Here is a 23,467-nt window from a genome sequence, read left to right on the forward strand (position 1 = left end):
GTGGGAGAGAAGTGGGTGTGGGCAATAAGTGGGGTCCTCAGGATGTTGGAAATACTCTGTATCTTGACCACATGGATGTCAGTATCCTGGTTGGAACTTTATACAGTTTTCAGGATGTTACCAACTGGAGGCAAAGTGGATAAAGGGTACACAGGCTCTCGCTATTATCTCTTACAATTGCATGTAAATCCGAGATAGGGAAGAAACAGGAACTAAGCCCCTAGGCAAGGAGTCCTGCAACACCTGCAACTTGCAACTTCAAAACTGTGTGCTTGCCTAAGGCTACAAAACCCCCATCCTGGAATGTGTGATAGGGAAAGAACAATGTACTCCCTGTAAGATGTTTTTCAGAAGGACCGGCCGATCTGGTCCCTGGAGCATGCAAACATCGGCAAGGTGACCAAGAGATGGCTTCCACCCGATGCAAGTACCTGCTACAGGAATTGAACTGGCACCGCAGGGGGACTGTGCAGGTGCAACACACCGTAATAAATCCTGCCACCCAGTCGCAGGAGCCTTTGCTACAGGTTCCATCTTGGAGTCCAGATGCTTCAGCAGCCTAATTTAGTGTGGACCGCCATTCTGAGAAGTACCTACTCCTTGAAAGAAACTTACTAAATATTCATTACCTTATTACCTTCGCCAAACCCATATAAGCCCCAGAAAAACCTTTGTTCAGGGGAACAGATGCTAGCGTTTCACGGTCCCTCTCTGTTCCCCGCTCACGAGCCTTTACTCTCTTTCTGTCATTAATAATCGACTCAACGGCACTGGTCATTAATAAACCTTTGTTCGTGTGGAACACCTAAACCTTTCCTGGTCATTCTTGGTCAGCAGAAGGCAAGAACCTAGGCAGGGCTTAGTCCCAAGCTGGGAATCCTTGCCCTGCAACAAATCCACAGTTATTTCCAAATAAAAAGGCTAAGAAGAAGAAGTGAGCATGCTTGCTCCGGGCTGATGAAGCCGAACTCTCTGGCATTTGACTGTGTGAATCATAACAAATTATGGATAACACTGAGAAGAATGAGAATTTCAGAACATGTAACTGTGTTCACGCAGAACCTCTACATGGATCAAGAGTCAGTTATTGGAACAGAACAAAAAAATAATGAGTTGTTCAAAACTGGATGTGGTTCAGAATTGGAAAACGTGTGGGGCAGGGTTTTATGCTTTCACATTACTACTTCAATCTGTATGCTGAAAAAATAATCTGAAAAACCATCCAGTGCTGCTAACGGAAATACCACAGGCGGATGGCTTTTACAAACGGAAGTTTATTATCTCACAGTCTAGGAGGCAACAAGTCCAAATTCAGGGTGTCAACTCCAGGGAAGGCTTTCTCTCTCTGTTGGCTCTGGAGGAAGGTTCTTGTTATCAGTCTTACCTTAGCCTAGGAGCTTTTCTGCACATGAACCTCAGGTCCAAAGGACAAACACTGCTCCTAGCAGTTGCTTTCTTGGTGGTATGAGTTCCTCCCTCTCTGCTTGCTTCCCTTTCCTTTTATCTCTTGCAAGATAAAAGGTGGTGCAGGCCACACTCCCTTCCTTTGCATTGGATCAGGGCTGTGACCTTACAAAGGGTGTTACAATCCCACCCTAATCTCTTCAACATAAAATTACAATCACAAAATGGAGGACAACCACACAATACTGGAAATCATGGCCTAACCAAGTTGACACATATTTTGGGGGGACACAATTCTATCCATGACACCAGACTACATGAATAACATTTCACCAGGATTGGAGGAGCACTAGTTAACATCAAAAAGCAGATGACACAGTCTTGCTTGCTGAAAATGAAAAGGACTTGAAGCACTTACTGATGAAGGTTAAAAAAAAAAAAAAAACTATAGTTTTCAGTATGGATTATGTCTGAACATGAAGAAAAAAAAAATCTTCACAACTTCACCGATAAACAGCGTCATGAAAAATGGATAAAAAAATTGAAGTTGTCAGTGATTTTATTCCACTTGGATCAACAACCAATGTCCATGGAAGCAGCAGTCAAGAAATCAATCTCCAGGTGACAGGTGGTTCGGTCTCCCAAAACGACATTGACCCTGTCCCAGACATGCCCAGCCCTCTGATCCTGGCTTGGCTGTGGGGGCAGAATGGGCTGCCTGCCCTGCTCCGTGCCTGGTGGGTCTGAGTGGGCTGAGAGCAGGTCTGTCAGTCCCAGTTCCTCACACACAGTCCAGGCCCAGTACACACCCATGGCCATTTTCCCACACCCTACCCCCTAACTCTTTGAGGTCTCGGCTACCAGAGGCTGGTCCCTCCCAGTGACAGAATAACAAGCATCCCATTTGACATTAGGGTCCCTGAATAAACACAGCCATATCTTCCAGCCACCCCCACTGCACTGAACTCTTTAGCCATTCCCCACCTCCCTGGCTGTCCATTCCACATTACGAAATACACAGTAGATTTCATCCATGCTCCTCTCCTGGGCAGCCGTAGGTGTTTAATATTAAATGCTTCCTAAGTTGGAAGACCCTGCTGTGGAAAGAGACGATGGAAAATCTCAATGTCATCAGTCAAAACAAGGCCAGAGGCCGACTATGGAACAGACCATCAATTGCTCATATGCAAGTTCAAGCTGAAACTGAAGAAAATCAGAGCAAGTCCATAAGAGCCAAAATATAACCTTGAGTATACCTCACCTGAATTTAGAGGCCATCTGAAGAACAGATTTGACACATTGAACACTAGTGACTGAAGACCAGACGAGTTGTGGAAGGACACCATACATGAAGAAAGCAAGAGGTCATTGAAAAAACAGGAAAGAAAGAAAAGACCAGGATGGATGTCAGAGGAGACTCTGAAACTTGCTCACAAACATTGAGCAGCTAAAGGAAAAGGAAGAAACGATGAAGTAAAAGAACTGAACAGAAGATTTCGAAGGGCAGCTCAAGAAAACAAAGTATTATAATGACATGTGCAAAGTGCTGGAGCTAGAAACCAAAAGGGAAGAACATGCTCAGTGTTTCTCAAGCTGAAAGAACTGAAGAAAAAAATTCAAGCCTCGAGTTGTAACAGTGAAGGATTCTATGGGGAAAATATGAAACGACACAGTAAGCATCAAAAGAAGATGGAAGGAATATACAGAGTCATTATACCAAAAAGAATTAGTCAATGTTCAACCATTTCAAGAGGTGGCATATGATCAGGAACCGATGGTACTGAAGGAAGAAGTCCAAGCTGCTCTGAAGGCATTGGCAAAAAACAAGGCTCCAGGAATTGATGGAAAATCAATTGAGATGTTTCAACAAACAGATGCAGCCTTGGAGGTGCTCACTCGTACATACCAAGAAATATGGAACACAGCTTCCCGGCCAACTTACTGGAAGAGATCCATATTTATGTCTATTCCCAAGAAAGGTGATCCAACCGAATGTGGAAAGTATAGAGCAATATCATTAATATCACATGCAAGCAAAATTTTGCTGAAGATCATTCAAAAATGGCTGCACCAGTATATCGACAGGGAACTGCCAGAAATTCAGGCCGGTTTCAGAAGAGGACGTGCAACCAGGGGTATCATTGCTGATGTCAGATGGATCCTGGCTGAAAGCAGAGAATACCAGAAGGATGTTTACCTGTGTTTTATTGACTATGCGAAGGCATTCGACTGTGTGGATCATAACAAATTACGGATAACGTTAAGAGGAATGGAAATTCCAGAACACTTAATTGTGCTCATGAGGAACCTTTATGTAGATCAAGAGGCAGTTGTTTGCACAGAACAAGGGGGTACTGATTGGTTTAAAGTCAGGGAAGGTGTGCCATCAGGGTTGTATCTTTTCACCATGCCTTATTCGATCTGTATGCTGAGCAAATAATCCGAGAAGCTGGACTATATGAAGAAGAACGGGGCACCAGGATTGGAGGAAGACTCATTAACAACCTGCATTATGCAGAAGACACAAACTTCCTTGCTGAAAATGAAAAGGACTTGAAGCACTTACTAATGAAGCTCAAAGACCACAGCCTTCAGTATGGATTACACCTCAACATAAAGAAAACAAATATTCTCACAAGTGGACCAATGAGTGACATCATGATAAATGGAGAAAAGATTGAAGTTATCAAGGATCTCATTTTACTTGGATCCACAATCAACAGCCATGGAAGCAGCAGTCAAGAAATCAAAAGACGCATTCCATTGGGTAAATCTGCTGCAAAAGACCTCTTTAAAGTGTTGAGAAGTTCTTGAGGACTAAGGTGCGCCTGGCCCAAGGCATGGAGTCATGGACTGAACTGTGGTCTGCAAAAATGCATGTATTAACTTGGTTAGGTCATGATTCCCAGTATTCTGTTGCTGTCCTCCATTTTATTGTAATTTTATATTAAAGAGAATTAGTGTGGGTTTGTAACAGCTTCATCAGGTCACATCCCTGATCCAATGTAAAGGGAGTTTCCCTGGGGTATGGTGTGCACCACCTATCTCTCAAGAGATAAAAGAAAAAGGAAGCTAGCAGAGAGTGAGGACCTCACACCACCAAAACAGCAGGGCAGTGAGCAGAGCATGTCCTTTGTACCTGAGATTTCTGTGCTGAAATGCTCCCAGACCAACGGAAGGCTGATGAGAAGGACCTTCCTCCACAGCTGACAGAGAGAGAGAAAGCCTTCCCCTGGAGCTGGTGCCCTGAATTTGGACTTCTACCCTACTGAATCATGAGAGAATAAAACTTGTCTTTGTTAAAGCCACCCACTTATGGTATTTCTGTTATAGCAGCACTAGATGACCAAGACACATGGTGTTTTCAATCGCCTCATATGCACGTGAAAGCTGGACAATGAATAAGGAAGACCAAAGAATTGATGCCTTGAATTGTGGTGTTGAAGAATATTGAATATGCCATGAACTGCCAAAAGAACGGACAAATCTGTCTTGGAAGAACTACAACCAGAATGCTCCTTAGCAGCATGGATGGTGAGACTGCATCTTACCTACTGTGGACGTGTGATCAGGAGGGATCAGTCCCTGTAGAGGACATCATGCTTCGTAAAGCAGAGGGTCAGCGAAAAAGAGGAAGACCCTCAACAAGATGGATTGACACAGTGGCTGCAACAATGGGCTCAAGCATAGCAACAATCGTGAGGATGGTGCAGGACAGGGAAGTGTTTTGTTCTGTTGTGCATAGGGTCTTTGTAAGTCGGAATCAACTCAATGGCACTTAACAACAGTCATGCTATTTAAGGTCTGCCTTTCAATGTATGAGAGCAAGAGAGGGATGTAAAGGAACATGAAATCCCTTCCGCAGCAACACCAAGGCTGGGATTCAGATCTTGGAAAAGGTATGGTTGCAGTTCACTGGATGGCGAGAAGTCTGCTGGGTTGCCCCCAAAGGTGGTCTGTCAATGGGTAGGAAGGAAACACCCTTTAGGATGCAAATGGGCCACTGGTGGTAGACAAGGTACTCTTGTGACTGTCAGGCAAGAAACATCTCTCTGGGTTGCTGGCAGGCCAAGGTTGCAACACTGACCAATGGGGTACCTACAAGACTCAATGGGAATCCAACCACAGCAGCATAGCTCAAATTCAGTGAGAGTGAGCACCCACCACTTGATGTCTTCCAGAGGTGCTGTTGGCAGCTGCATGTCTGGAGCAAAGACATTCAAAAAAAAAAAAAAAAAAAGCAGAAGCAGGGAGAGAAGTTTCTTCCTCCTGCAGGTCTACTGACAAAGCTTGACATAACACCAACTTGAAAGGATAATTTTCTTAAGGGACCATTTCCATTTTCACACAGCAGGTAATGCAGGACAAATCTGAAGCTGAAAGGCAAAGGCAAGTGGGTGCCCGGCAGCTTCCAGCCTCAGTTGGGCCTTTGGTGCCGCCTGATATTCACTTCATGAGTTTCCATAATCAGTGCTCCTTTTTATCCTTGTAACCTTTTTACCACTGTTTAGCCACCCTACTCCAATCCAGTACCTTTCTTCTCACTTGGAAGGTAACTTTGTCTCCTATTTTACAAGAAAATATGTAAAAAGGTGTTTGGATAAAACTGAGTAATACAAATTTTGGGAAACATACCAGTATTGGATTATTTTATAACTTGAGGAAGCTATGAAAGTGGCAGCATGGCACTAGAATTCCGAACACATTGCTACCACTCATGGTCCAAAGGTACTCTAGTCTTGCCATTTCTGAACCAGGGGGTAGACAGAAAAAGAAAAGCAAGCAGCTTTATTTTTAAGAACATGACCCAGAGATTGCACACATCGTTGGCTATAATTCAGTCAAATGACCACATCTAGCCACAAGTATGTTGTGTATATTTTCACAATAAAAGAATGAAATTGAAAACTAGTGAGAAAATGTTTTGACTTTTTGAAAAATAGAAACTTCTAAATACATATAAACTGAATTGTGTCCCCCCAAAATATGTGTTGTAAATTCTAACCTCTACACCTGTGGTTAGAGAAGTTCTGGTGTTGGAGTGGTTAACAACTCAGCTGCTAACCAAAAGGTCAGCAGTTCAAATCCACCAGACGCTCCTTGGAGATCCTATGGGGCAGTTCCACTCTGTTCTATAGGGTTGCTGAGTCTGAACTGACTCCACGGTAATGGGTATGCCTATGGTTATAATCCCATTTTGGTATGGGTTGTCTTTGTTATGTTAATGAGGCAGGATTAGTGGAGGATGTGTCTGGAGTCAACTACTTACAAAATATAAAAAGAACAAATTAAGCAAGCAGAAATGGAGGAAGATAGATGCTAAGCCACATGGAGATCTCCAAGGAACCAGGAAACAGAAGCTTAGGAGACCAGGACCTTCCTCCAGAGCTGACAGAGAAAGCCTTCCCCTGGAGCCGGTGCCCTAAATTGGACTTCTAGAGTGTGAGAAAATAAATAAACTGAGAAAATAAGTTTGTTAAAGCCATCTGCTTTTGGCAGGTCTAGGTAACTAAGATACACAACACACACACACACACACACACACATCCACATATCCCACCACCCACTGCTGCCAAGTCAATTGCAATGTATAGCAACCCCTTAGGGTTTCCAAGGCTGTAAATCTCAACAGAAGCAGTCTGCCACCTCTTTCTCCTGCAGTCACTGGTGGTTTTGAACGGCCAACCTTCTGGTTAGCAGTCGAGCACTCTAACCACTGCACCGCCAGGGCTATTTTTTTTTCTTTCTTTTGGGAAATTTCATAGCTTTCACATTTAGGTCTATGATCCATTTTGGCTCAGTTTTTGTGTGTGGTGTGAGGTAAGGGTTAATCTTTGTGTGTGGTGTGAGGTAAGGGTTATTTTTGTGTGTGGTGTGAGGTAAGGGTTATTTTTGTGTGTGGTGTGAGGTAAGGGTTATTTTTGTGTGTGGTGTGAGGTAAGGGTTATTTTTGTGTGTGGTGTGAGGTAAGGGTTATTTTTGTGTGTGGTGTGAGGTAAGGGTTATTTTTTTATCTGTAAGGACATCTGGTTGTTTCAGTGCCATCTGTTGAAAGACCACCCATTCCCCCATTGAATAAACCTCCACACCTTTATAAAACTGGACAATATATGGGTGGTCTATTCTGGACACTACTCTGTTCCTCTAATCTATGTCTATCTTTACCCCAATACTACACTGTCTTGATTACTGTAGTTTTACAATAAGTATTGAAATCAGGTAATGTAACTGCTTCAATTTTGCTCTTTTCCGAAATTGTTTTAGCTATTTCTGGTCCTACACATGTCATACAAGTTTTAGAATCATCTTGTCAACGTCTACAAAAAAATAAAAAGCCTCCTGGGGTCTATAGGTTGATTTGGGGAAGACTGACATTTTAAAATTCTAAGACTTACAATTCTTGAACATGGTATGCCTCTGCATTTATTTATGTCTATCCAAGAGAAATAAAAACATCTGTCCATATACCTTTACACAAACGCTTACAGCAGTTTTATTCATAATAGTTTAGTGGGAAAGACAGAAACCCAAATGTTCATCAAAAGGTAAATGAATAAACAAATGATGGTTTATTCATACAAAGGAATACTACTCAGCAAAGAACTACTCAAACACGAAACAACTTGGATGAATTTCAAAAACATGCTGAAAGAAATCTGACATAAAAGAGTACATATTATATGATTTCATTTACATAAAATTCTAGAACTAGTGAACCTAGTCTACCATGACATCAGATTAGTGGTTACCTGGGGTTGGGGTGGGATTGACCAAGAAACAGCACAGGGAACTTTTTAGGGTCATGAATGTTATCTATCTTAATTCTGGGGGTGGGGGGGTTACATGGATGTATGCATTTACCAAAACTCAAACTTTACACTTAAAATGGATATTTTATGGTATAAAAACAGTCTGGTAACATCTGCTTCCATACCATTTAAAACATTTATGGCAATGATGACTTTTCCAGAAGACGGGGTACTGTATGTCCTTTTCAAAATACTTGTCTCCTCAAAGCTTCTAGGGTTGGTGTAATTTAAGAACTCAAAATACCCCTCGTGGGAAAAAATTTTTTTTATCATTTTAGAACTGATTGTTCTGGTTAATATTCCAGGTGAAGAAATTCAGAGGCAAACACTAACAGTTTTGCTTGGCAGTTATCCACTGTACCACAAAAGTTGCTTGCTTTTGAACAGTCCTGCCAAAAGAGGGATCTGTCATGCTTCCCTGTCTCTGCACACAGCTACCCCTCCCAGGTCATTTTCTTCTCTAGCTGATGTCTATTTCTCTCTCTAGACCAGCTCAAATGTCACCTCTTCTGTGACTCCTTCCCAGATTCTCCATGCCAAATTAGTAACTTCCTTATCTATTCTCCTACACAGCTCAAAAACACTTCTATTTCAACTCCTACCTTGTATTGCGATCTTCCTGTCTTCCCTACTAAACTCTGAATGACTTGAGGATGGCTGCTGACTTACCCATCTCTCCTTTCCCAATATCTAGCACGGGTCTTTGTAGATATCAACTCATTTTCAAATGAGTGATAAAACAAGCCAGAGAGTACCAAAAGTGACAGAATGAGTTGTATTCCATCATTTTTTTCCTGCTAGGAAAGAAAAAGATACATAGTTCATAGAGATTATGTGTACCTTGGGTGGGTTACAAAGCTTCAACAACTAAGGTAAGACAATGCTCTCCAAAACAAGTGAAGTTATGGGTGTGGCCTAAAAAAAAAAAAAGGCAATAAATATGAGGAACCCTACTCTTATACTGGCTACTGCCTGCAGCTTCTGAGCTATATAAGAACAGAAGATATCACAGTGCTAAGAAAAAAGATATTTCTAATAGAAGATTCTACCAGTACAAACAAAACACACCCAGCAATTTTAAAAAGTATAGAAATGACAAAGAGGCTGTCAATTACACATAGATTTTGGGGTGTGTTTTTTATTGCCTTTGTGCTAGGCACTGGGGGCACATAAATGAATCAGGCATGATCACCATCCTCAGGAAACACACAGCATGATATTGTGTATAAAAACGTAACTCTGACATATCACAGTAAGCGCAGTAACAGAGACGGGTATTGAACATGGAAGCACATAAGAGGGGAATCTAGCTAAGCTTGAGGGAAAATTTCCTTGACATGATGCCTGAGATGAGTCTTGAATGATGAGTAGGAGTTAATGAGGTGAGAAGGCCCTTCGACAAGGATAAAGGCCAAAGTAGGAGAGAGGTTGGTGGACGTGAGAGGCATTAAGCAGTTAGTGTTGCTGGGGCATCGACTCTGTGGCAGGAAGTTCAGCAGTGGGAGAGGAGGTCAATGAAGCAGAAGGCCTCAGGATATATTCTAGGGAGCTTGGACTTTGTCCTAGGGACCACAGGGGACCAGTCAGTGGTTTTAAATAAGAAAGTATCATTCTCCAACCTGCCTTTTTGAGAAACAAAAATTTGTTGGGCAATATTGTTTTAAGTGGTAAGATTAGATACATAGTTCCACTCCAAAAGGGATATAACTCTAGGATGACTGCAATTATGAAATATAGAAACCTTCTCTTGACCTGTTCCAGCTCAAAGTCAGCTGTAAAATCACGTAGCTCTAGAGGACAAGCGTTCACGTCTGAGGAAGAGTAATGACGCCCGGTACTGCTACAGAGCGGTACTGGTGGTGCACACTCAAAAAGCAGTACCATCTGTGACTTTGGGAAATTGATGCATCCAAATCTTAAAAGCCATATGAATTATGATTTACAACACAGATTTCCAAGCATCACTCATTGAGTTGGAGAATAATTATTTTATAAGTTATCTGTATGTTCCCCCTGACACATAGACTTCTCACCCAAATGTATGGGGGCCTTATTCAAGTCAAGTCCCTCTTGGTGAACACACTGATTATTTTTAAAGTTTGGGGTCGGATTAAAATCTTTTTCATACTGACTACACTCATAGAGTTTCTCTTCAGTATGAATTTTCTGATGTTGAATGAAGTTTGACCTCTGAATAAATCCTTTTCCACAATGACTACATACATAGGGTTTTTCTCCAGTATGAATAATCTGATGTAGAAGAAGCTTTGAACTTTGAATGAAAGCTTTCCCACAGTCTTTACATTCAAAGGGTCTCTCCCCAGTGTGGATTTTCTGATGTTCAGTAAGATGAGCCTTCTGGAGAAAGGCTTTCCCACATTCCTTACATTCATAAACTCTCTCTCCAGTGTGAATTTTCTGGTGTCGAATAAGGTATGAACTCAGAAAGAATGCTTTCCCACATTCATTACATTCATAGAGTTTCTCTCCAGTGTGAATTCTCTGATGCTGAGTAAAGTTAGATGTCTGGCTGAAACGTTTCCCACATTCATTACATACATATGGTCTTTCTCCAGTATGAATTCTCTGATGCTGAATAAGCTTTGAACTCCGGATAAAGGCTTTCCCACATTCATTGCACTCAAAAGGTCTCTCTCCAGTGTGGATTCTCTGATGTTCAATAAGGTCCGATCGATGCCGGAAGGCCTTTCCACAGTCTTTACATTCGTACTGTTTCACTTCTGTATGGATCTGATAATGGCGGATAAGGCTTGAGCTCCGAATGAAGGACTTTCCACATTCATTACATTCATAGGGTCTTTCTCCTGTGTGGATTCTCTGATGTCGAATAAGTAATGAACTCTGACTGAAGCCCTTTCCGCATTCTTTGCATTCGTAAGGTCTCTCTCGGGTATGAACTCTCTGGTGTCGAATAAGATCTGAGCTGTGACAGAAGGCTTTCCCACACTGAGTACATTTGAATGGTTTTTCTCCTGTATGTATTCTCTGATGCTCAATAAGATTTGAATAGTGAATGAAGTTTTTTCCACATACATTACATACATAGAGTCTTTCTCCCGTGTGAATTCTCTGATGCTCAGTAAGGTGTGAGCTTTGGCTGAAGCCTTTCCCGCAGTGATCACATTTATAAACTTTCTCCCCACTATGAGAAAGCTGATGTCTAATTAGGTCCGAATGAAATGTGAAGCTCTTGCCACAAGAATCACATTGATGAGCTTCCTCTTCTATAAGCTCTCTCTGAAGTATAAGAAGATTGGAGTTCAGAATTGGACTTCTTCCTGATTTATTACACATCTGGGCTGTCTCTCCTGTTTGGATTTTCCAATGGGTAACTGTCACCTGTCTAAAACCTGCTGCCTGAGAAGAATTCCTCAGGCTCTGCCCTTCTGAGTTTCTCAATAGCCCGCCTAATCTGGGTTCAGGGTCTTCCCCAGACTCAGGGGCTGAGGACTCCATTACTGGAAGTTTTTCTGACATCATCTGATGAAAATTTTCATCGTTGGAAATTCAGGCTTTTGAATCGCCTCTGTGTCACCAGTTGCTACTTTAGAACCTGAAACAAGAGAATAAAAAGATCATCTTTTCCCTTTGTTAACAGAAAGGAATCTGGAGAGCAGAAAGAGGACAGAACACATATCCGAGAAGAGTAAGAAAGGTGTTTCCTCTGCCCCACATGCTTGATCCTGTACACCGTTATTCATGGCTCTCCTTTCACTCCAAATCAACCATTCCCACTGTCATGGATTCAATTACGTCCCCCAAAAGTGTATTAACTTGGTTATGCCATGATTTCCAGTATTCTGTGGTTGTCCCTCATTTTGTGATTGTAATTTTTTGTTAAAGAGGATTACGGTGGGATTGTAACACCCTTCCCAGGTCACATCCCTGATCCAAGGTAAAGGGAGTTTCCCTGGGGTGTGGCCTGCATCACCTTTTATCTCTCAAGAGATAACAGGAAAAGGAAATAAGCAGAGAGTTGGGAACCTCATACCACCAAGAAAGCAGTGCTGGGAGCACGGCGTGTCCTTTGGCCCCGAGGTTCCTTTGCTGAGATATCTCAAAAAACAAAGGGAAGACTGATGCATCAAAAGGACCTTCCTGCAGAGCCAACAGAGAAAGAAAGCCTTTCCATGGAGCCGCTGCCCTGAATTCAGACTTCTAGCCTACTGAATTGTGAGAGAATAAACTTCTTTGTTAAAGCCATCCACTTGTGGAACTTCTGTTATAGCAGCACTAGATGACTAAGACACCCACTTACAAAAGACTCTTTGTGGTTCTACCTCTAATACATTCAGCTGCAGGGGGGCAGACTGGTGTTTGGTGTATAAAACTCCTCTAGCTCTAAGTGAGTACTGAATGGGTGCCAGATAACACCTACTCATAAGCCTAATTCCCCAACCACTGAGTAGGGACATAGTTTGGACTGACTTAAAAAATCAAGACATTTTCTTCTAAAGACACAAAATTCATGGGTTCTACGTCCTTTTCACTGTCTCTCATTCCTTCCAGTCCTCCCTTCCCTCCTTAACCAGCTTAGCTCCCGTGGTCTATGGTATTAATTTTATGTCATAATCATTCCCTTGCATTTAGTCCCAACTCCTTGCTCTTTTCTTCCTCTATCATACTTTCATGACAAAACTCCAAATCTGGTTAAATTCAGCTTGCTTCCTGCAGTCTGCATGGTTGCAGAATGAGTTCTCTTTAAGTTGATAACTCCTTGCTTAATGGGGCCTGAGACCTGCCAGCAGTCCTCCACACTGTCCAAGTCTGGCCACTGGGCTATGGGCACCTTTTATATCACCATCTACTCTGCTACACTCCCTTCCTATAGCCTGGAGAGCAGCAGGAGATATTGGTGAACCAGTTTCGAAGATGCCAAGGAAAGCAACACTTGAGGCAAGGGCAGAGGAAACTAGGAGTAGTCTTGGTTCCTGGATGATCTCAAAAAGCCGAGTACTGACCTACCCTGGACCACCCACCATCATCTGGACTACGTAAGCGATCAACCACCTCATCTGCACCAGTGTATTTTTACCGTGGTTTAGCTTATACCCTATTACAAATTCAGCCCCTTGCAATGGGGTCATGACAAAATAAAAAACTAAAACATGTGGCGCTGGCTTAGCAGTCAGGCTGTAAGGAAATCAGTATTAGCATGTCAGGGCAAAGGATTTGGTAAAACTGGAAGGCAAGCTATATGCCTACCCACCAACCTCATAGTTAGCTCTAGGAAAAGGGGCTAGGAGGCCATAATGTCGGCCTGTGTTGGCTAGTTCTTTGTGCTTCTAGAGCAAAGTATTATAAAAGAAATGAAGTTTAATGAAAATCAACCCATTTTTAAGCAGAAAAAATAAGATATGGCTCTAATAAGGTGACTCTCTCTACAACACCTGCATTTTATCAGTAAAAAGTATGAAAAAAAATAGTGCTATCGAGTCGTTTCCATTAATTTAGTCGTTTCCATTAATCTAGGATCTCACAGGATTAGAAAAGCCAGCTGCCTCTCGAGTCTTCTCATTAAGGGATCTTATCAGACAGTGGGAGCCTGCCCAGCTGCAAGCTCAAGCAATAGGTATTACCTCACTATCCAAGTCCTCCTGTTTCAGATACCATAATTGTCAAAAAATGAGAGGAGGGCGGGGCCTAGCACAGAAGCCAGCACACAAAGCAGGGCTCTGCAGATTTAAGAACTGGAGCTGGGTTGTGGTTCTTGCACAGGGAGCTCCCAGAGAGCAGGCAGCACAGAACTGCATTACATTTTCAAGGAAAATATATTGTTGAAGAAGCCACAAGCCTGCCCTGTAGAAGTCTGCTCATAGGCGTATTACACTTAACCAAAGTATCCATCGACTTAAGAATGGGTAAACAGGAATACTCACATAACAGAATAATATACAGCAATGAAAAAAAAAAAAAAACAACTGCCACACACAAAAGCATTGCCAAATCTCACAGATGTGATGTTGACCTTTGGTGGTCAGGCACAAAGGAGTACGTACTTTATGGTTCCATTTATACGAAGTCCAAAAAGCGCAATCCATGCTGACAGAATCGAAATAGTGATTACCGTTGGGGAAGACGATGACTGGCAGGGGCACAAGGGGGACTTCTGGGATGCTGGAAATCTATATTGTGATCAGAGTTATACAGGTGTGCTTACTTTGGAAATATGTTGAGCCATAGCTTCAGACCTGGGCTCTTTACTGCATATATGCTATATACTTCAATATTTACAAAATATACGTATTTTTTAGAAGAAAAAAGTCTGTGATTATTCACTTTTATGTGGTCACTATGGTGCTCTGCCCAGAACCCTCTCCAGGGCCAGGCACACAACCCCCTCCAGCTCTGGGGACTCTCACACAGGGACCTGCCTTCAGGCAGACAGAGCACCTGACCAAGGCTATACCTTCCCCAGGGGATGGCAACTTTATTAGCTATCCACTGCTATATAACAAATGACCACGAACTCAGCCTCTTAAAACAGCACACATTTATTACCTCAGTCTGGTCAGGGCCCTCTGCTTGGGTCACACAAGGCTGCAGTTACAGTGCTCATCTGGAGGGCCCGGGGGGAATGTTTCCAAACTTACTCACATGGCTGGCAGCATTCAATTCCCCATGATGGTAGGACTGAGGTCAGCATTTCTTTGCAGCTGTGCTCAGCTCCTAGAGGCTGCCTGCATTCCTTGCCATAGGGTGCTCCACCTTTGAGCCAGCAATGGTGTGCTGGATCCTTCCTGTGCTTTAAAACTTGGCTTCTCTTCTGGAGAAACCATCCTGCTCTTAAAGGGCCCACCTGGATATCTCAGGTCAACAGACTTGGGGCCTTCATCACACCTGCACAAGCCCTTCAGAGCAGCAGGTTAGTGTCTGAATAACTGGGAGAAGACAGGTGCACACTAGGGGCTGGGACTCTCAGGAGGCAACCATAGAATACTGAAGACCAAGGTACGTGCACACTAGGGGCTGGGAATCTCGGGAGGCAACCAGAGAATGCCGAGGACCACATCAACAGTCCATGACTGACTGACAATCTGAACCTAAAGGCCCAGGCCCTTTGCCTCAGTTAGGAACAACTCTGAAGGTCATCCCAACCCAGGGGTCACCGTGGGTCAGCTCTTCCCTATATCCAACTCTGCCTTCCTTCTAGCTCTATGCCCAGAGAGCTCTCCTGAATGAACATGCTGGACACAACTTCCCAGCTCAGTCTATCTCCAGGGAACTCAATCTAAGATGACTCCATCAGGCTACAGCCAGGCCCCAATCTTCATCGGCATGGGGAGTGCTGTGCAGTCCCCATGAACGGTGGGTTACAGTGGATAAGCTTCCATCCCTCAGAGGGTGAGACCAGGGCCACAGGGGACAAAACGGAAAGGAGCAGAGAGCAGATCTGCTGGTGAACCAACACATCCACTACTGTCAGGGGAGGGTAGCTTTTCAAAAGCATTTTATCTGTGAGCCGTAACTTGCCTACAGCCAGGTGCACAAATCTGAATTGTACCGCTTGATGAATTTTTCATGTATACATCTGTGTAACCACCACCCAGATCAACACATCTAACATTTGTCAGCTAAAAAGACTTCCTCTTGTTTCCTCCCCATCGATACTCCCCTACAAGGTAACCATCTCCAAGAATATAAATCTGCCTGTTTGCGGTTTCTTTTAAATGGAATCATAGTTCTCTTTTGTGTCTCCTTTTTATTTCACATATACCTTAAATTTACATACCATAAAATTCACCATTTTAAAAGTGTATAATGCAGCAGTGTCTAGTACATTCCCAAGGTGTGCAATCATCACCCAGAGATGTCTTTGCTTACACTCGAAAGACGTGCTGGGCTGTGGAGCTCATCCGTGCTGGTGATAGTTCATTTTTTTTCACTGTGTAGTATCCCATTTTATGAACATGCCACAATCATTTTTCCATTCTATTGAACAGTTGGGTTGTTTCTACTTTGGGCTATAATGAACAAAGCTGATACAAACATTCCTGCTCGTGTCTGTCAGTAGACCTAAGTCCTCATTTCTGCTGGGTTCACCCCCAGGAGAGTAACTGCTGGGTGATGGGTCATACAAATTTTCTGCTTCAGTAGCTGCTAGGATGTGCCACCCAGCAGGACTCCATCCTGTGATGGCCCAGGGGCTGCCATGCATTTTCCTTCTTCCCTTTCCTGAGTGCAAGGACTCACTGCAGTGGCCCTGCTCCCCAGCTGCACATGAGAGGCGGGGTGTGGAAAACTTGAGTTCAGATCACTGATTGTTGGAAGCCACATTGGTGTCTGATGAAGGCCACACATCACCACAGACCCTGGGCTCTGCCCAGAGGCAGTCACTGAGCATACTGTGTGTGGATAGAGGGTCTACGTGATAGCAGGGGGTCAACGGTACAGAGACTAAAGGTCCCTCAGCATCCACACGTCCCGTGTTCCTTTTGGTAACGAAAACCCCACAGTCACTACCACTGTTAAGCCACCAAAGGCACATGGCCATCCAGCAAACAGCTGCATTTCCTCCCCTGGAGTGAGGTGTGGTGGGTGACTAAGGTCCAGCTAGTGGGATGGCAATGGAGGTGATATGTGCACACCTTTTAAAAGGGCACTGCTTGCCCTCTACACTCTCCCCTCCATGGTGCTGTTGAGCTGGCTCTAGCCATGCCAAAAGGGCAGCCCCACAGATGGGCAGAACAGCCAGGGTCCCTGGAGAACCCTGAGGGCAGACCATCCACTGGTCTGTGGTCACCCACCTAGCTCTGAGCTCTAATGTGAGAAATCATGGTTTTTGTTTGAAATGCTGTATTTTCTGGGTCTCTGTTACCGGAGCTTTAACCTTAAATAATGCAAACACACAGCTGAGTATTCAGATGCTGTGCTCCTGGTGATGATAAACACTCATATTGCATGTCACCAGTAAGAAACACAATACAAACCTATGCAGGGAACTTCTGTCCATACATTAGCTGACACAATTAGTTCAGCAACACCTTGTCCTCAGATGGCACCCACTGGGCATGTGGTCACCCTCTGGCACTGGATACAGGCCTTGACAGGGAGTCACCAGAAATGTCCTCCGGAGTTAAATGCCCACTCACTTGGTTTTTAAGATCCCCTCTCTGGCTTATAGAAGTTACTTTCAACTAGTTGTCTCAAGGTATAGAAGTAAATTAAATCATGCTGAGAAAAATGAGACCACAGACAAAAACTTTAAAAACGAAAATTACCTTTAACCTCACCACTCAGATGATCACAGTTAACAGTTTTCCTTCTGGGTATTTTTTTCTGCACCAATATTTTATGAAATCAGGTCACACTACTCAGTTCTATATCCACCTTTACTTTTATACTTTTTTAATTCTTAATGATTAAAAATATAAACTTGCTGCCATCAAGTCGATTAAATATAAGATACACACTGTGAAAATATTTAAAATGATAAAGAAATGTAAAATATAAAAAATGAAAATCCTTGGCAATTCAACAGATAACCAGTTAGCTGCTTAAACACATCTACCAGGCCTTTTCTCACACAATCACATGTGCGCATTTACTCATGTACACACGTGACTTTCAAAAACACTAATGGGACACGGCACCTGTCCGCCCATAAGTCTCCTCATCTGTCACCTGTCCTGGGCAGCCTTTGGCCACAGTGTGTGCAGACGTGCCCGGTTTGGATGCTGTCAGCGTCAGAGCCAACACGTCCTGAGTCGCTGCTCTGGGTCAGGGGCTGGTTCCATGAGGAGGCATTTCCCCTGAAGTGTCCTGGCCTCTTGTCCCCCGCTGCCTCCTCTCCAACAGGTGGATGAGTTAGCAGGATGGCATGTCCAGCAGAAGGACACCAGCCTCTTCTGTCCTCTCTTGGAGCCGGCTGTCCTCTTAAGATACCTGCACTGCTCCCCAGGCCAAGGACTGCATGGTGGTAGGCCAGGCGGGAGAGGCCTGCGGCCATCTGTGCACCCAGCACTGGCAGGTAAGTCTGTCTGGCTGCCATCTAGCCTGAGGAAGTCCAATCTTGTTCTAACCTGGCCTTTACCAGTAAAAAGGTGACATTTTGCTTTTCACATGCCGGTGGGGAGCACTGCTTCCCTCACGCGCAGCCAGGCACAGCGCTGAGCCACTGAGTAGCTTACCTCATTAACCTGCCTAGTAACCTCCAGAACAGCTATTACCCCTACCACTTACTGTCTTACAGATGAGGAAACAGAGACCAGGAGAGAAAGTAAGTTTCTGCAGTCACCAGACCAGAAGTGGCAGAGCCAAGACCAATCCAGGCCTGCCTGCTCCCACAGCCCATGTCCCCACTGTGAAGACTTCTTCCCTTTTTAAGTACCATCTGTCACTTTACAGGATAATTTGCTTAGAGGTCAGCTGGAATTTGTACTATAAAAGTAACTTTTGCCCAGTAAAGCCTATGAAAGCTGGAACCCGTGTAAGGCCGAAACCTGTCAAAGAAGGAAAACTCAAACGTTTTCCACTAAAATAAGTGGCAGTAAAGGGGTAAGACTGCACCCTGTCAAAGGCAGAAGAGTCACGAGACCCAGGAAAACAAGAGAGTCCTGTCGAGTTCCGGATCTCACAGGTTTCACTGAACTTTAAACTTTATTCTTTTCCTTTATTAAAAAGGGGAGGGAGTAGAGTGTTAGTTTTCTGTTTTGAAACTCAGTAATAACTTCCGATTTTTGTTTTTAGAACGACTCATTGTTTTTAAAACCTGGAAACAGGCTGCATACAAACAGATGTGTGTGTATAAACACCTATTAACCCCAGCCTCCCAAAGGCTTCCGTAATTCTTTTTAACTTTAGGAAGTTTTTAAAAATTGAATAGATCCTGCTCTGAAGAAAAATTTACCTGAGAATCAGCAACCTTCAGCTTCTGCTTCGCTTCTTTTTCTTCTGTGAACTCAAGCAAAATCATATCGATACTTTGTCATTTAAAGAAAGCTGAATGAGATGAACAAAAGGGAGTAAAACCAGGCCAGGCTTCAATGGTTCCGCAACACGCTGGGCTGAGCTAACCAGGACCACCCTGCTGTTACAAACACACGGGATTCGCAGAACAGAATGCAGCACACAACTGCACAGCTACATACAACTGTGTGTGTAATTACAGCTGTGTGTGTACATGTATATATGACTACATGTGTAACTGTAACTACGTGTGTATACGTATATGTAACTGTGTATACAACTACAGCTGTGTATATACCTACATGAAACTATAATTACACCTGTGTGTGTACATATATAACTGTATATAACTATAGCTGGGTGTATACATTTACATAACTGTACATAACTATAGTTACGTATATACATATATATATATAACTATATAATTATAGCTGTGTGTGTACACATATATAACTGTGTATATAACTATAGCTGGGTGTATACATTTACATAACTGTACATAACTATAGTTACGTATATACATATATGTAACTGTATATAATTATAGCTGTGTGTGTACACATATATAACTGTGTATATAACTATAGCTGGGTGTATACATGTATATAACTGTGCACATAATTACAGCTGTGTGTATACATATATATAACCGTATACATAACTACGTTATAACTTACGTAACAATACACAGCTGATCTTGAGAGAAAGAAAGGCAATGAAGCTGGAACCAGTCCTGGAAGCAGGCACAGCAGCCCAGAATGGCTCTGGGGCGGAGGGGGGTGTACACCCCAGTTCAAGCCCTGGAAAGGTGGCTTTGGCGAAGGGATGAGGCCTTGTCTGTTGCTGCCTAAGGAGAGGAAGCGGGAGGGTGTGCTGAGCAACACCCCCGGGGCATAACGAGGTGCAGCAGGACAGCCCTGAGCAAGATGTGCCCAGACCCACTCAGAAACCGGGGCCTCTGCATCCGCCTTGCGGCGGTGCTGCCATCAGCCTGCGTGCCACTGCAGGCACGAGGGGCTGAGACCTGCGTGCTGACGCCCACAAGGTGTTGTCCTTGTTTTCCGACTCCTCACAACCGTCTGCCCAGGTGGCTCAGGAGGCAGCCTGCACTGGGCAACCAGAAGGACGTGGACCTAGTCCTCCTCAGGAACCAGTGATGGCCGCCAACTATCGGGGCTCCACCCAAGGGACGAGGAGCGCCTCCCTTCCTGACAAGTCCCCGACCCCAGGGCGCCCTGGATGTGCTCAGTGACTCCATGAAACCACTCAGTGACATCACCTACTGTGGGCCAACCACCACCCCTCTCAACCAGCAATCCCAGAAGGAGCTCTTCCAAAATTCTGAAAAGCCTCCTGACTGGTCTCCCAGCCTATTTTCCCTGTCCATTACAGCATGGGTGTCAAAGCGCTACCTCTGAAAAGCCAGACTGGGTGTTCCTTTGTGTAAGGCTCGTCCATACCTCTAATGACTAAAGGACAAAACCACAACTTCTGGGAGTAGCATTCGAGGCTCATCTTGATCCACTCCTGTCTCCCACCCTCGGAGAGAGAACTACTTTCAAGCTGGTATCACCTGAGAGGCCCCCGTAGATTTGTTTGGAATGAACATGCCCAATTCCACCCCCTAAACTTCCTGGAGCTGGTCCCTCCCAGACCCTGCCCACCTAGCACCCAGGACAGACCCCTTCTGCTCCTGCTGTCAGATGGCGCCTCATCTGCTCCCTGGTCATTCGGGCCCACAAAAGGACCCAGGACTTACGGCCTGAGAAGGGAGCAGCTCTCCCAGCCAGGCTGCACAAGCACCATGGTCTTCAGGACACAGAAGCAGCTCTGGGGACCTGGGACCTGAGCTGGCCCTGGGCCTTCCAATGGCTTCCTATCACCTTCGAAATGCCAGACCTGTCCAGCCTCCTCAGTGTCATTCCTACCACCCTCCTCTCGCTCATTTCACTCCAGCCATGCTGTTCTCCTGCCCTTCCCTGAGCACATCACACACTCTCCTACCCCAAGACCTTTGCACTTGCTGTTCTCTTCCTACAGTGCTCTTCTCTGATTCTCTGCATAAGCCGCCTCACCTGACTACCCTTCAAAGCAATAGTCACTACTAGTCTCCACCTCTTTGCTGCGCTTCATTTCTTTACAGCACCTGTCACAACCTAACATGCACACGTGCGCATCTGTATTTGTTTATTTTAACTCCCTGTAAGTGAGGGATTAATATTAGGCCTGGGTGGATCCAAGGCCAGTGTGAGAATGACCACGGTCCCCATGAACAAATACTTTCCTTGTCTGGAACTGCGCCTGGGTCGGGGGAGTTGTAGGGTGGACACAGCCTTGGACCTAAGTGACGATTCAGGTTGGCGGTGAAATCCACACACTCCGGGGCTCTCACCCTTGACAGCCAAGCTGTGTCCTGGAGGAGCTGCTGGGCCTGAGATGAGGAGAGGATCCTGAACCTGCCCTAGTCCTGCCTTGTGTCCTACACCACATCAGCTGCCATCAGGTCCATTCCAACTCATGGCACCCCGACGTGTGTCAGCATAGAACTGTGCTCCATAAGGTTTTCAATGGTTGGTTTCTCGGAAGCAGATCGCCAGGCCTTCCAAGGTGCCTCTGGGTGGACTCAAACTTCAACCCTTTCGGTAAGCAGCTGAGCACTATAACAGTCTGCTGCACCCAGGGACTACGTATTCTTCCATAAGGCTTGCTCCATGAGGGCCAGGCCTGTATCTGTCTCACTCCCTGGCACCTGGTATGTACGCAATATCAACTGAATCAGTGAATGGAGTCTCAGCCTTCTCAGCTCTGTCTGCTCTCCTTATCACCTGCAGGCACCTTCCAGGAGAGCAGGAGCCCATCATGGTAACTCCAGGAGAGGCTGGAGATATGTTTTCAGACTTGTGGAGAAATGGAGCAACTCCATCCCCCAATGTCTTCCTGTAGCTCCCTTAAGAGGGACGTTGTGGTTAGTGGCAGTATCGAGACGCTGTTAGACTGCCGCATTTATAATAGGGACAAAAGTCCCACCTCTGCCGAGAGGAAGCAAGGGAAGGCGCGGAAAAGATGAGCATCATTCAGACGGACCCTTGGTGGGCAAAAGACAGTGACCTCTCTCATTCATCGGGTCTCGGCCTCAGGGAGAAAGCATCCAGGTGAAAAACAGGATGATGATATACTGGCTCTGCAGACAACTGTTGAGCTCAAAGCCCTCCTCCATCTATCGCTCCCCAGGTCCCTGACAGCGGTCCTGACACAGCACAAAGGCCTCTCCAAAGAAACAGGATTCCTCAGGAAGGCTCTAGGACAATGCAGCCAGCCCGCGTCTCCCCATCTGGGCAGTCTCCTGCAGGCCCAAGTGTTAAATGCTTTGGAGTGAATTCTATTTATCACATTTCCAAGTGGGGGAGCCCCCCTCCACCTCCACACGTCAGCAGGTGCTGCTCCACATCTCCCCCAGACACATTCTCAGCATCGTTTGGGGAGACCCCTCGGGCTCCAGGGAGAGGAAGCAGGGCTACAGCAAACGGCAGCGATGCTCACACCTAAGCCTCCCAGATCACAAAGAAAAGATCTGGGGCCGGCCACCTAAAAGGGGCTGGCATGGCCTGGGAATTCCGGCACCCAAGTTTGAGCTAGAAGCCCTAGGGCTTGGGTGTGCAGCCCCTGGGAACCAGGAAAAGGGACAGAGGTCACGCCGAAACGCACCGAGAGCAGAGACCTGGGAACTCATCCCGTGAAGCTCCCGAGCGAAGGGGCCTCAGGGCTGGGGCTCCGTGGAAAGACGGGGCTCCCTGAGGGGCGAAGCCTCGGGGGCGCGGCCGTGCCCGCGACCAGGGAGACGGCTCACCAGGCCCAGGCCCCGGACGCCCGCGCTCGCCGGCCACCTCGGCGGACTCTGCCCCGGCCCGGCCGCCAGGCCCCGGAGGCCGCTGGGGCCCACGGCAAAGGCGCTGCCCGCCCCCAGCCCGGAACGCGCCACTCACCCGGCGCCCAGCAGCAAGAGGCTGCGCCGGCGCGGCACCACCTGCCGCGCGACGGGAGACGCTGGCCGCCGGCCCAGCAGCCCCGCCGACAAAGCCCGCAAGCCGCCCGCGCGCGGCGGCCGGAAGTGCGCCAGGCCCCGCCCCGGGGACTTCCGGCGCCGCTCTAGGAGGGCCGGAGGCCGGCCTCCTCTCGGTGGTGCGGAGTTCCGGCCGTGAGCACGCGGGCGGGGCGGCGAGAGGGCGTCGGGAGCGCGGAGCGGGGAGGGGCGCGCCCGGGCAGAAAGGGGCGGGCGCTGCAGGGTCGGCGCGGGGAGTCGGCCTGGGGTGGGGCTGGGGAGA

The 23,467-nt window shown here is 45.7% G+C and overlaps 1 protein-coding gene across 7 annotated transcripts; it reads right to left on the minus strand.

Moving 5' to 3' along the window:
* Positions 1–7,900: 7,900 nt before the first annotated feature.
* On the minus strand, positions 7,901–23,250 carry ZNF623 (zinc finger protein 623). 7 transcript variants are annotated; one of them, XM_049854052.1, is made up of 3 exons: positions 23,129–23,250; positions 19,823–22,488; positions 7,901–19,263 (listed from the first exon to the last, which is right to left on the minus strand). In XM_049854052.1, the coding sequence occupies exon 3, from the start codon at positions 11,712–11,714 to the stop codon at positions 10,203–10,205; it is 1,512 nt and encodes a 503-aa protein (XP_049710009.1). In that variant the 5' UTR covers positions 11,715–19,263; positions 19,823–22,488; positions 23,129–23,250; the 3' UTR covers positions 7,901–10,202. The 7 variants fall into 7 exon arrangements, with proteins under 7 accessions (XP_049710009.1, XP_049710005.1, XP_049710011.1 ...); XM_049854048.1 differs by lacking the exon at positions 19,823–22,488 and having other exon boundaries at positions 7,901–11,787; XM_049854054.1 differs by lacking the exon at positions 23,129–23,250 and having other exon boundaries at positions 7,901–11,787; positions 19,823–23,115.
* Positions 23,251–23,467: the final 217 nt, after the last annotated feature.

This window comes from Elephas maximus, chromosome 15 (genome assembly GCF_024166365.1).
Source record: "Elephas maximus indicus isolate mEleMax1 chromosome 15, mEleMax1 primary haplotype, whole genome shotgun sequence".
Lineage (NCBI taxonomy): Eukaryota > Metazoa > Chordata > Mammalia > Proboscidea > Elephantidae > Elephas > Elephas maximus.